General features: G+C 39.8%; 1 protein-coding gene across 9 annotated transcripts in view; it reads left to right on the top strand.

Moving 5' to 3' along the window:
• MPHOSPH9 (M-phase phosphoprotein 9) overlaps window positions 1–12053 on the top strand; it is a 51809-nt gene extending 39756 nt beyond the window's left edge. For 7 of the 9 annotated variants that reach the window (XM_072600630.1, XM_072600634.1, XM_072600633.1 and 4 more), the window contains 4 exons: window positions 8117–8220; window positions 9102–9358; window positions 9761–9829; window positions 11922–12053. In XM_072600630.1, coding sequence (XP_072456731.1) covers window positions 8117–8220; window positions 9102–9358; window positions 9761–9829; window positions 11922–12023 — 532 coding nt within the window. In that variant the 3' untranslated portion in view covers window positions 12024–12053. Of the gene's footprint in view, window positions 1–8116; window positions 8221–9101; window positions 9359–9740; window positions 9830–11921 lie in introns of those variants that run through there. The other 2 variants (XR_011965403.1, XM_072600637.1) reach the window with 2 other exon arrangements.
• The last annotated feature ends 2411 nt before the right edge of the window (window positions 12054–14464 follow it).

The following is a 14464-nucleotide window of genomic DNA, read 5'->3' as shown; positions in this document are numbered from 1 at the left end:
TTAACAAATATCAACTAGTTTGCTATGGACCTGAGGGCAAGTGAAGAATTAAGAATGGTTCCAGGGTTGTAAGCTGTAAGCAGTGTAAGCATGGTGGTGTCCTTGGGTGCTACAGGGAATTCTGGAGGTGAGGAGGGGTGATTTTTAGTGGGGAAGATAATGAGTTCTATTTGGAATGTATTTGAGATGTTAGTGGTACATCTTGGCAGAGATGTTTAGTAAGCAGTGAATATTTTAGGACTAGAGTTCTGAAGAGAGATTAGGGCAGGATAGTCATCAGATCAGATGATCCTATGAACTCATGGGAAGTAGATGAGATCACTGAAAGTGGAAAGAGACAATGAAGGAGGTACCTGCTTAGCAGATAGAAGATCTAGAGCTGGAAGAGACACCTAAGAAGCCATTAAAAAAAAAATCCAAACATTTATTAAGTACCTACTACATGCCAAAAGGACAGGAGCCTCAGACACTTACTAGATGTATGGCCCTGAATAAATCACTTCACCCTGTTTGCCTTAGTTTTCTCACCTGTAAAATGAGCTGGAGGAGGAAATGACAAAGCACTCCAGTGTCTATGCCAAGAAAAGTCCAAAAGAGGTGATGAAGAGTTGGACATGACTGAAATGCCCAACAACACCAGCTCTGTGCCAGGCACTGGGCTACACACTTTACAAATATTACCTCCTTTGATCTTCACAGAACCCTGGGAGCTAGTTTCTATTATGATTCCTCTTTCTTAAATGAGGAAACAACTTCCTTGTCCAGGATCACGTGGCTAGTAAGTGTCTGAGGCCAGGTTTGAATGGAGGTCTTCCTCATTCCAAGTGCACTGTACCACTCAGCTGTCCCTGGATCATGGTGATGACCCAGCAAAGGGGACTGGAAAGGTGTGGTTAGATATGTAAGAGGTGAGCCAGGAAGAAGCAGGGTCCCAGAAGCTAAGGGGGAAAAAAGAGTGTCCAGGAGGCCAGGGAGGTTGACAGTGTTAATAGGAAGGTCAGGTAGAAGGAAGAAAGAAAAACCATTGTATTTTGTGCTTAAGAAATCATTGGTTTCTTTGGAGCAGTGGATTGGAAGCTAAATTCCTGAGAGGCAGGAAAATAGAGGCAACAAATGCAGATAGCCTTTTCTAGGAGTTCGGTTGGAAAAGGGAAAACTAAAATAATTGCTTGAGAGAGGACAACAGAAGAGTCAAGAGAAGTTTTTAAGGATAGGAGGAATCTAGGAATGTTTGGAGGTGACAGGGAACTAGCCGGGGATAAAGAGGATTGAAAACGAGAGAGAGAGAATCGTTGAGGGAGCATCCTCTGAAAGGAGACATGATGGAATGGGATCACAAGCACACATACATCAAGGAGAAAGGCAGCCTTTTACTTGAGAGACTGCTGCAAAGGAGGAGAGAATTAGGGACTGCATGGAGGAGGCATGTGGCAGACAGGCTCTGTTTTCTCAGTCATGTATCACAGAATTTCTGAGTTGGAAGGGCTGAACCTCAGTGGACTGTACTTGAAAACTAATCTCCTCTCTCACCCAAAAAGTAGTCGTTCAACTTTTGCTTGAAGACTTCCAATGAGACGCCACTGGGCAGCCTATTCTGCTTTTGACCCTTTCTTAGACTTCAGTTTCCATTTTTGCAGTTTCCAATCATTGTTCCTACTTTGGTTTTTTTGGGACCAAAAAGAACAAATTTAATTCTTCTTTCTCATGAGAGTCTTTTTAGATACTTGAAGACAGCTGTCATTTCCCCCCAGGTCATCAGCCTCTAAGGCTAATAAACCTTCCTAGCTCCTCCTCTTGATCCACTTATGGCATGAACCTGAATTTCTTCATCACCCGGCTTGCCCTCTTGTGGACACTTCATTTTTCCTATGTCCACTTTGAAATGTGGCTCCTAGAACAGATCCTGTGTTGAGAGGGAAGAGGGGAGAAGGTTGGCAGCAGGGAGTTTGAAGAGAGAAGGGAGGGTTTGGAATAACCATTTTGTTGTAGTGTGCAAGCAAGTCAGTCAAGGAAAAATAAAAAGATTTCTGTGTAGCAGTGAGTGGCCATTTGGGATTCGATAACAGATTTGTTGTGGACCTCACTGGTGTGATTATATAACTTTTCTCCATCAGTGTTCAATTGCAAGGGTAGAAATGAAGGTGGCTGCTAGTATGGTTAACACCAGCTGCTGGAGTTGGACAAGAGGATGAGGCAGCAAAGGGTTCCAGAGCAGAGAATGATATACTATTGATTTGGTCAATTCTAGGTTCTATACTAAAGAGAGGCCTCCAGAGGCCAGCTTATCCAACGTTATCAAGGAAAACAGAAACTTAGGAAGTCTTAAGTGAATCAGAGTGAGACCAGAGAAGTGATGTAATGGAAACACAGGGAAAGGCCAAGGTGCTTGTTAGAGGTTCATGTTTGGGAGCAGTGAGAAGTGGAAAGACAGGAAACTGTGAACAGAGATGAATTGCAAAGTTTTGTACTTGGAGGTAGCACAATTATGACAGGTATGGGAAGCTTGGGTGGAGGGAGGAAATCGTGAGGTTGATGGACTGGGAGGCCAGAATTTTTGAGGATACATGGATATTTATATTGAGATCCCCTGAATCTGAAGGTAGGTTTTAGGATGGAGAAGATTGTGAGCCAGGGATGTACTGAACTCCTTGAGAAAGGATGGAGAAAATGAGATTGAGGCCTGATGCAGATGACTGCAGCCACGGTATAGCAAAAATAAATACATACGTGTGTGTGAATATGAATGTATGTGTGTGTATGTATGTAGGTGGAGAGGATGGACAAGGAACAATGGTTGCTCAAATGAAGGAGGAGGAGGATATGGCATCCTCCAGCAGGTCCTGGGTGCTGGGGAGGGTGTGGACGGGGCTGCAGTGTCTTCTGGTGGAATCAGGGTTGCTTTAGTGCCAGAAGGCAGAACTTCTGGTGACTAGAACGAAGGTGAAGAGGAGATGATTAACAGCAGAGAGTGGGTTCCAGAAGACACAACAGCCTGGAAGACAAAGGTGAGAGGGACTGTAAAGAGATTCTAGAGAGAAAAGGGGGAAAACACTCACTTCAGCACAGAGCTAAAGGAAACAAGAGTTGGCACCTTGGCTGCCGTAGAATTGGGGAAGGATTGTATGCAATTGACAGGAGTTCTTGGGTCCTTCGATGTGGCGATTCAGGAGGGAGGTGATGTGGTACAGAATACTGGATTAGGAATCAAGTACCTGGCTCTTCAGTATGTGTGTGACATTGGACAGGTCACTTAACTTCTGTACATCTTCAAGTTTCCTCATAAAATGAGGGATTGTATTAATGTTAGGTGGTCTTCTAGCTTTGATCCTGCAAGGGGAATGGTGTGACAGCAGTGACTTGTCACTAGAGAGCATAGGGAAGCTATAGGAGGTAGTAAGGAGAGGGAGCAGGGACTTCTTTCTGTGTGGGTCAGTAAATAAACCAGGTTAAGCTAGATTCACACTTGGTTACATCCTTTAGACTATTCAAACATTTCAGCTCCAAATCATGTAAGTCCCTAGAATCACAGGCTCATGAGTACCTTTGGGATCCCTAGAGTTATCTGTTTAGGCCTTTAGATGGACCTACATTGCCTTTCATACAGACCTGCTACTGCTTAGCTCTTTCTGAAATGTTGGGTCGCTGATAGATGGGATTCTCTTTTTGGCAATGCCTGGCTGGTATCTCCAGCTCCTTCAGGCTTGGGATTTCTGTGTGCCCTAAACTCGGGGAAGAGCTGCTTAGGCTTTACCTAAGAGCATCACGGTTTAAAATGCATAAAATAAAATAAATCACTTTACAGAGGAAACCATTGACATGGGATAACAGTTTTCAAAATGTGAAAAAAAGTTCCCAGATCCCTGGTGAAGGCTGCTCTAGCTCTTTAGATCCCATCGCTCAGGGGCGTCCTTCACAGTTTAGTTTCTTGATCTTGATGTTTTTGAACCAAAGTTGTGAGGATTGACATTTATCTCATTACATTTCTTCTTATTAGATTTGACCCATCATTCTAACCAACTGAGATCTTTTTGTGTCCTTACTTGGTTTCCTTTTCTCACACTCCGTGTTCTAGCCATAGTGACTTGTTATCCCTTGCTTCAGCATTCCTGAATCTGCAGTTTGTCCCCTATGTTGGGAATGTACTCCCTCCTCGGCCTCTATCTTTAGAATCCTTGGATTTCTTTAAGTCTCAACCTTAGTACCACATTTGGTGTAAAGTCTTTTTTGGTCTCCTGGTTACTAGTGCCGTCTCCCTTTAAAAATCTCTTATTTTTGCTTAACTGTGTATGTCATATCTCTCCTCACCTAAGAGAATGTCAATTCCTTGAAGAGTAGGGACTGATTTTGTCTTTGTATCCCTCCTGCCTAGGCACCTTCAACATAAATGCTTGTTGAATTGAACCCAGCACGTCACTTGTCTATCCTATCTTTATGTTATCTGTAAACTTGATAAGCATGATATACTTTCAGCTAAAACATTAATGAAAACTTTTGGAGCTGAGCATGTGTGTGGGGTCACTCAGCTGAAGATCCCCCTTCAGATTGATATGAGACCATTAATGACTGTCGTTTGTGTGTGGGCCGTTCATCCACCTTCTATAACACTGTGTATATATGTGTGGGGTGGGTAGGGGTAGGGGACAAGGTGCCTGTGTGTCTTTGCTTCCTTGACAGAGCATTTCTAGGCAGAAGGAATAACATTAACCAAAGCACGACTTATGCAGAGAAAGCAGTTCTGTCTCTACTACCTCTGTGATTTGGGCCATGTCACTTTCCCCTGTGTCGGTATCAGTTTTCTCATTTGTAAAATGGTGTTGGACTAGACCTTGTAGCTCTAAAGCCCATGACGATTAGGAAAGACAGTTGATTCCTTTATGCTGTAGAGGGCTGTGTTGGTGTTGGGGTAGTCCTGGCCCTATGTTTAGGTCTGTCCTAAGCCATGCTATGAGAAAGTGGAATGAAGGCAGAATGTGACCCTTTCTGTCCACTTTCTGAATAGCCATTAAGAAGAGTGTGATGTGTGGTACAATGGAAGGAGAGAGGGAGTGCTAGACTAGAAAGGAGGCAGATTGGTCATTATTTTTGGCCTGATTCTGCCTTTTCTTTCCTGTGTGACCTTGATAAGTCATGTAAATAATCTTTCTAAGCCTCAGTTTCTCATCTGTAAAGCAGCCCTAATGGTACTAATCCTGAGCACTTTTTGAGGCTCTAAGGAGGCAACTGTGTGTAAAAATGCTTTGAAAATCTAAAATCATTATAAAAATATGTCATTTCCTTTTTTTAAAAAAAATATTTGGATAAAGATCTAGGTTTTTAGTTTCAAGGAAAGTGTAACTAGTGCTCTGATGTTTTATAGAATTTTAGAATAGCAAGGGACCTCAGAGGTTATTTAGTCCAAACACTCCTTCCAACTGATTATTGGCCTTTGCTTGAAGTCTTCAAGTTATGGGGATTCCCCTACCTCCACCCCTTCCAAATCAGCCCATTCTACACTGGCTAACTCCCTTGTTGGTTTTTCTTTATATGGATTCTAGCTCTGCCTCTTCGCAACTTCCACCGCCCTCCAGGGCCTAGGAGAGATGATGGCCCTTAAAGTACTTGAATTTCTCTCATATCTTCCTTAAATTGACTTAGGCTAAACATATATTACTGCTCCAGATAATCCTCATATGGCTATGCCCCTTTCTGGACGTGCCCCGTTCTATGTCCTTAAAATGTGACGTCCATAGCTGATGGCTGGACTTCACCAGTGGAGAGGACAGTTGTAGTAGAACCTTAATTTCTTCTTCTTTTAAGGAAACCTGTGATAGCATTGGTAGTTTTGGCTGTCATATCATACTGTTGACATGTATTGAAATCACAATCCAATATGATTTATGAGTTTACTGTTACAAAAAGTGTGGGACTCAGTAGAGCAAGATAGCAGAGTTCTCCTCCAACAAGGAATCTCCCTGCAAGCCTAACAAATTTAAGATTATAAGATTCCTTGATAGATACAAACCCAGAAATAACTTCATCAGTCTTCTGATTATCAATGTCATAGGCATAAAATGGGGAGGGAGACATTGTTGTCAGTGGTGTTCCTCATTAATGTAGAAGCAGCTCAGCTCAGGTTCCTCCAGATAGTGAGGCTCTTCTGGCATTCCTATTTGCAAATGCTCCAGAGTGGCTGCAGGACCTCTTCATTCAAAGACACTGGCCTCATGGTGGACAAAGGGAAGAGCCAAATGGAAAAAGAAGCCACACTGCCCATATTATGACATGCCCTTGAATGAGTGGCCCCGCTGACTTAGTCTGTAGATGGAGAACTGGCACTGCAAAGGGACAGGAAACTGCCTGGAATTGACTAGAAAGAGGATAGTGGGCAGGGTATTTGGGAACTGAGCTGGACTGCTTCTTGACACAAAATCCCAGTAAAATAATGCCCTAAAAATAATGGAACAACATCTCCCACGAGGCAGAATTGTAGACGACCCCACAATGGTGAAGAATATATAGTGTTTATTAATGAACATTAATTCAATTCAGTTAACATTTATTAAGTTCCTGCTATACGCAGGACTAGGGATAACAGTCAAAATGAAAAACAATCCTGTCCCTTGAGGAGCTGATATTCTGTTGGGGAAGAGGGGGGAGGAATAAGATGCTCACACAAGGAAAATGAGGAAGGGAAAGAAATCAGGAAAGTCTCCATAGAAAAGGTAGCATCTGAGCTGAACCTTAAGGGAAGATTAAAGCCTGAGAGGTAGATGGAAAGGGAGTGGTGCTACATCTAGGCAACATCAGGAAATGAAGCACTGAATTCAGGCAACACAGTAATCCACTTTGGTTGAAATGTAGCATTCATAAAGGGAAATAGTATAAAAGAAGGATTGAAGAAGATGGACCAGCTAGTGGAGCACCTTAAATACTGACTGAGGCAATGGGGGAGCAACATGGTAGAGCTGGACCTTAGAAAGATTGATTTGGGTAGCTGTATGGAAGAGGGATCAAAGTGGGGAGAGACTGGAAGCAGAGATACCACCTAAGAGACTTTTGCAGTCATCCAGATGAGGTAGCAAACAGGCTGAGTTGACAGTGGCCACGTGAGTGAGAAGGGGAGAGGTGGGAGATATTTTAAAGGAGAATTGTCAAGACTTGGCAAATGATTGGTGACTTCAGTAGAAATAGGCTGAGTGTGGGTGCCATCTCATATGTGAAGCTTTTCTTGAGCTTTCAATTATTAGTGATCTCTCCTTCCTGAAATTATTTTGTATATATTTGTGTATGTCATAGCCCTCCAGTAGAATAAAACTCCAGGGTAGAGCCTTATTTTTGTATTTTTGTATCCTTGGTACCTGGTATCTTGCATCTTGTAGACATTTAATAAATGTTTATTGAAATTAATTTAAACAGAGATGATTACAGAAGGAAACTGGTTTAGGTAAAAGTTAATGAGCTCTGTTTTGGACCTACTAAGTTGTAGATGTCAAAGAATGAGATGTCTAGCAGATGGTTGGTGTTATGGGACTGGCCTTCTGCCAGAGAGATTAGAGTTGGATTTATAGATTCGGGAGTTATCTGTGTAGACATGATAAGTAAACCCATGGGAGAGGATGAAATCGCAAGAGACAAAGTCTAGAGAAACTTGTGTACAATAAATGATGTAAGTGATATCACCCAGGAAACGTATGATTGGAGAAAGGTATTGGGCTTCTTGTGTAGTGAGAGCTAAGGATAATATAGGTGAATGAGCTCGAGTGATGCTCTAGGCCCCAGGGAACGTTCAGAGACCAGAAAAGGAATGTCATTGGCTCTGCAGAACTTCAGTGGCAATTTGTGGGAGGATATGGGAGTCCAATCTATAAGATGAGAAGGGTGTGACTGGGCTGTGATCCGTGCCAAGAGAGAGGAGGACCCCCAGCCCTGAAATCATTGAAATGCTTCATCTAGGGTCAAGGACCTAGAAGAAGGCAAAGGTGTGCCCCTAGGGAGGCAGACCTCTTCAAGAATTGAAATGCAAGTGGTCATTGCTGGTGCCCTTAAGGAATGTTAAAGGGGAAAAAGAAATAATTTCACTAGTGCTATTCAACCCTTTTATCTCATAAATGATCAAATTATTTTCATCTTTTAATAGATTTGATGTACTTATGGATGATTTAGATACTGTTCCTGTGTCAACAATGCAACTTAACAGTTCTAGGAAACAACTCCAGTTTCTTCCTGTAGATGATTTGGAAGGTATCTTTTCTCAAAATGTTTTTAAAAATATGACAGTTGTCTTCTCTTTATGATTTGGTATCTTTGAAGGGTCTGAATTTTACATTACAATGTCTTGCATTTAAAAACACTTTATATCTTAGGTTCTTTAAAAATAAGTTATAGTTAAGCTTCAAAGCTTTGAGTTGAATCATTGCTGTCCTTGCTGAAAAGTTGTGAGACTGAAGAATCAAATTGTTAATGTTTAGTTAGCATTAAGTTAACATTGAAAGGGAGTATAGTTTATGTAGAAGATCAAGAGAATAGTCTTACTTTCTGGATGATCTGAATTCAAGTCAGTCTTTCACATATCCTGGCTGTGTCGTCCTAAATCACTTTACAACTCAGTGCCCCCGTCAACTTTTAAAATAGAATATGTTACAGAGTTGCTGAACCACATAGGTGGAGAGAGTTTTCATACTAGGAATTCCTCACAGTCATTAAATCCAGTTCTGGACCAAAACCCCCCCAATTAAAATTATCTGTAATCCTTCCTCCTGGGCCCATACTCTGTCCAATTATTTCTCAGTAAAGTTTGCAACTTAGAATAGAATAGTTTATAACTTAGAAATGGAATGATTTCCTTACTCTGAATATTTTAGTTTTCAAATGAAAGTTTCCTAGTCAGACATTTTGTAAAGATAGCCACAGATTCTCTAGAATTCTTTAGAGAAGAGGCACCTATAAAAGAGGTGGTTAGAGCATGTTTTTGTTATATCCTTTGCTGCTGAAGAAAATGTTTTCATCAAACAATTGATATTTTTCTTTCAATCAATGTGACACATCTTTATCTAGCTCTATTGTAATTTAATCTGTATTTTATTCAAGATTGCTTTAAAAGTAACCTTCTTTCCTCCTGTTAGAAAGTAAACATTCAAGCAGTGCTACTACTGATCACCATGTTAAACATAGCTCTTGTACTTCTGAACAATCAATGCCAAATGGGACGAAGAAAATGTCACTATCCTCGAGCTTGGAAAAGAATAAGTTGCCCTATGAACACTGTAAAACTAAGTCAGCAGCAACATCTTTTGAAAATGATTTTGAGTATCTGGCAAATGTGAGGACCCTGAGTGAAACTGAACAGCTTTTTGATGACCTTACAAAAGAAAAGCAACAGGTAAAAACAGTCCTTTTAAAAAAGAAAATGAGACTTTTTGGTGTCATTTTAGTGCTTATGACTAAGGAGTGGGACACAAGAGATTTCAGTATAAGCTTCACCTTTTATGGGAGGGAGAAGTGCTGTTAACCATTCTGCCTGAGTTTTCCCAATAGGCCTCAGTTGTTTGAGCCTGGGCCCCTTTTTCTGGAAGTTACTGCTCCCGATAACTTGAGTCACTTGGAGACAAATTGGGCAAGGGAACGAAGATGGGGATAGAATAGATTTATTTTAGTTCACTTTAAATATTGGGAAGTAAATAGCCTTGAATTAAAATTAAATAAATTAATTAAATTAAAGCGGAATTCTTTTTAGAGTGTTGTTTTATAATGTTGTTTTATAGTTTTTTGCATATCTTCACAGATAGAAGCAGCACTGAGTCGAATGCCCACTTCTGGAGGAAGAATGACCTTGCAAACAAGACTGAGCCAGGTGAAAGGCATAAATGTGCCCAGAGGGCAGGCCTGCCTGCCTGCCTGCCTGTGACAGGTTTTCTTGTAACTCACTTGGGACTTCCGTTTTCCTCACATTAGAACCTCTCTATTGAATCTGTCCAATGTTTCTGTTTAAACCCAAAGTAAATACCAAGGCCAAAGTGTCCTTTTTTGTAATGATCGCTTTTTATTTGAGAAAAATTAGCATGTGTTTCGGTGGGTGTGGGTAAGTAATAGAGTTTTGGAGGATTCCAAACACGTGCTTCTCTTTAAGATGATCTTTTTTCAAATTATAGTTCTGAACCATTTCAAAACAAGATTTTAAGATTTTCCACAGACTCTAGCATATCTCTGGATCCCTGGATTTAATAATCACTTCAAATAGGTGCGCTTTGCAATTGGAATTGTTTTGTAGCTGTCATCCCATTGATTGGCCAGAAGGGGGTGCATGTTAAATAACCCAAGGCATTTCTCCTGGAATCTTCTCAAAGTAAAAGAGAAATGCTTATCATTATAGGGCTATTTTAGCTCTGTTCTGTCTTCATTATTCTGCTTTGTAATATTTTACACATTACAGCAAGAGTCTTAGCTCTTAAGTTGGGGAGTGTTTCTGTTGTTAAATAATTCCCCATTCTGGCTTCATGATTTCTTACATGATTTCCTAAGCCTTTGGGGAAAGCTCCTCTTAAGCTCTTTTTTGTTTTTAAGTTATTTGCGAAATCAAGGTTGGCAAAAATCCTGCTGGCCTGGCACCCTGCAGAATAATATCACATGAAATATTCAAATCCCTGGGGCCTTAATTTAGCTTTTTCTCCTACCCTTCAGTCTTTTGTTCTGTAATAGTTAACATTTCACAAGATGTAGCACATACTTTCCTTTTCAATGCTTCTTTGGGTTGTCATAGAGAGAATTTTTCTCTCTTAATTAAAATCCGTTCAAATCTGTGGGCTTTGTGTTTTCTCAGGAGAGTGGAAGCTTCTTGGGAGCAGGGACTGTTTGTTTCATTTTTGCCTTTGTGTTGGTAGCACATGGAATTCAATTGAATTTCAAGTGAGAGCAGATGATGTAATTCTTTGTGTCTCTTAAGGTAAAATTAAAAAAACCTGATTTTTAGGACAGTATTCTAAGTTGATAATGGTGTGTAACATTTTAATATTCAAGATAGTAAAATCAATCTACATATATAAAGTAACTAATTGATTTTTAAAATGACAAATTTCAAATTCTGGCAAAACATTCTTTCCATATTCCAATAAAATCTCCCTTCCTTCCCCTCTCCCCCGCTTTGGAGATAGAGTAGGGGCTTTACTATCTTCAGTGTTGAAATGTTACATACCATTGCACATAAAATAGAAAACTTCCAGTGGCATATTATTTGGTGTAATAAGTAGCTCACAGGTATGTACTGCTTTGCAAAAGGCTTTCTTCACAAAATCCTATTCCCCCATAGGTGTGTTTTACAAGTGCTATTTTCATTTTACAGATGGGGAAACTGAGACTTAAGTGACTTGGCCACAGTTATGTTGTTTGAACCATTACTCAAACCCAGATCTGTCTTGACTACAAACCTGGTGCCCCTCAGTTACATATATGCCTCTACCTGTCTCTAAATTTCTTTCTGCCTATATAGTTGGTCTAGATTTAAAAAAAATACTAGCGTGGACATGTAGGTGACAGTTGTTATTTCAAAATCCATTGTAAAAACAAGTCACTAAAATAAGTTTCTTTGTTTTCATTGGAATGAGAAGAGATCTCTTGTAATTTTCCTGTAATGATAGTCTTCTAGTAAGAGCAGCTTTTCAGTATCCTTATTCAAAATATGAGATCCTTTTTGAAAGTACATAGTTATTTCCTGTGGATAGAAATTTATTTTTTATTATTCAGTTAAAAGAAGAAGATATAAATGATCAGTGAGGTTTGTACTGAAGATGAAATAAAACATATTAATGATTTCAGTATCTGTAGTTGTTCCTTTGCAGAGGGAATGGTAAATTTAAAAGCAGTCTAGAAACAATAGCTTTGCTACTAGTTACAGAACCATGGAACTAATTGCATGCTGCTAACCCAACATTTTTTCTGTGTTTGTTCAGGAGGCCCTAGAAGATCGTTTGGAAAGGATTAATAGAGAACTGGGTCCAATTCGCATGACACTGAAGAGATTTCATGTTTTGCACTCCTCTGCAAATCTCTGAGATTTGTAGCTATTAAATTTTGAGACATTTTTCTTTGCACTAATGTATAATTATGCACTCAGAAAATGCAAATCATTTTATACAGTTTGTAAATCCTCAACGGCAGTTTGAAAATCATGCTCTTTACACTTAATATTTTATACTTCAAGTAGCCAACATAAATTTTAAGCTATTTTTGTTATGCTCAGGAATCTCTTAATTGTATATTTTACTATTTAAAAAGTCTTATTTTTAAATAGTGTATGTCTCCAATTTATAAGGATAAGGAAGAAGAAACAGGGAGACTTTTTGTTTTCTAAAAAAAACAAAGTGTTACCCTTTTCAAATGAACTTTGCACACCATTTTTCTAGACTTCTATTGTAAATATGAACTTGGGGTTTTTTGGTATATGTACTTAGCAGCACCCAGCTTTTTATAGTGGCAGAAGAACTGAAAGTCAACATAAAAAAGAATTTCAGTGTAACATTGTGCTTAGTTGAAAAAATTTTGATGCAAATTCTGTTTCAAATACAGGTGAGGGAAAATGACCAGCTTATCTGTTGGAAGATTAGAAAACGAATAAGTAGTTTTAAAAATGAATAACACAAGAATAACTGTCATTTCCCCCTCTAAAGTGTATTCTTTGTGAGGAAGTAATGAGAGGGATTTAATTCTTTATTTTGCCACATCACAGTGCTTGAAAATTGTAAAGATTATTTATTTACTATGTAGAAGAGAAGCCTGGGCCTATATAAATACCTAGTATTGACATAGACCATCTTCTGTTTTAGTGATGTTCTTGGGGTCCCTTTGTTGAATGGAAGGCTTTGCTGGCCCCCCCTACCCCAGTCCTGGAAATAATGCTGTGTGTACCTACACACCTGAAAATTACTTGCCATCACTTCAAAGGGATTAACAAAATGGCAGGTCTGGTTCCTTTTATCTGTGGTGACTTTTAACTGGTCACCTGTTAGCAGAGGGTGGTGGTAAATAACAGCCCTCCAGGTACCCCTGCTTCCATTCAGCAGACTCTGGTAAAAGCACAAATCTTAACTGGGCCTTCATTCACAGCCATCTCACTGCTTGGCATATGACAGGCCAAGTGTGTAGACAAAGCTTAGTGTCTTCCCATCTGCTCTGGCAGAGGGCACCATCCAATTGCTCTTGGCAAAACCTTGCTGTCGGCAGTAGTAGACAAGGGATAGCCTCTGCTGTTGAGGCAGTTATCAGTTAAGGTCTAATGATACCATTATTCAAGCTCTCTACCTTTATGAGCATCCAACTTTCAAAATTAATATATAGTTCTACCAGAAAGTTCAGGTTTTAATATTGTCTTTTGCCTTTTTTTCTCTCATATACTTATTGACAACATCTAATTTTATTGAAGCACTTCAGACTCAAGATATGAAAGACACACACAAGTATACACACACACACACACACACACACACACACACACACACACGCGCACACACACATACAGATACACACACTCTCAGGGTTGGGGGCGGAGGGGTGGAAAAATCTTGGAGCAGGGTTCCAATCCAGTGTGAAGGAATTCTGTCCTGGGAACAGAGTGTGCCTGACTGATACCATTTTTGCCTGTATTTGTGGCTTACTCTCAGTACCCTTTCTCCTCCTCGCCCCCAACAAAGCATTTAGGAGACAGAAATCAGAAGTTACCTCCCTTACTAGTAGGAATCAAGTGCCTTTATTTTTCTTTATTCAGGTGTTTTCTTTATTCAGACTCCTTTTACCTCCTAGTAAGAGATAAAAGAAAGGAATAGATAGATCATCTCATTCATCATGTAAAAATTTAGTGAAAGGATTGGCCTTACTCTTGATATCTCTGGTCTATAATATTCCCCCCCCCCCAAAAAAAAAAAGATTGATCCTCTGGACACTATAAAGAAGTTGCATTATATCCTGCTTTTCAACTGCATTTTAAAGAAGAAAGTTAACAAAGCAGAAGAGATTATGGTTTTATCTTGTCCAGTATTTATCTCTTGAATAGCCAATATTGGATTATTCCAAGAATGATATTAAAATTCTCCAGTGAATACACTTTGCTCTATTTGTCTCCTGGAAAAGATATACTTGACTTTGAATAGTGTAACAGACAGTTTATACTTCTTATACGTAACAAAGGAAAAAGGAAGATTAAAGAAAGAATATTCGTCTTTGGTGATTCTCTGATCTCCTCCGTGTGGCTTCTGCCTCCAGTAGTGTAGATCACATCACATGTAAATGTTCTTATCTCGCCTGAACCCTGTCTACGTACCCCCATAAATATACCAGGGAGGTCTCCCCCCAACCCAAAGGTGCTTTTCTCTGAGTCTCTTAACATTCTGTAATATTGGTAAAGCAGATAGACTGTCCATCTGTTATCCCTTGCTCTTGCTACATGACTTGACCATGCCTATCACAGATCTCTTTGGGTGGTATCTTTTATGCTGCTTCA

This window comes from Notamacropus eugenii, chromosome 4 (genome assembly GCF_028372415.1).
Source record: "Notamacropus eugenii isolate mMacEug1 chromosome 4, mMacEug1.pri_v2, whole genome shotgun sequence".
NCBI lineage: Eukaryota > Metazoa > Chordata > Mammalia > Diprotodontia > Macropodidae > Notamacropus > Notamacropus eugenii.
The sequence above is the reverse complement of the archived record's forward strand: the minus strand, read 5'-3'. Positions and strand labels throughout refer to the sequence as shown.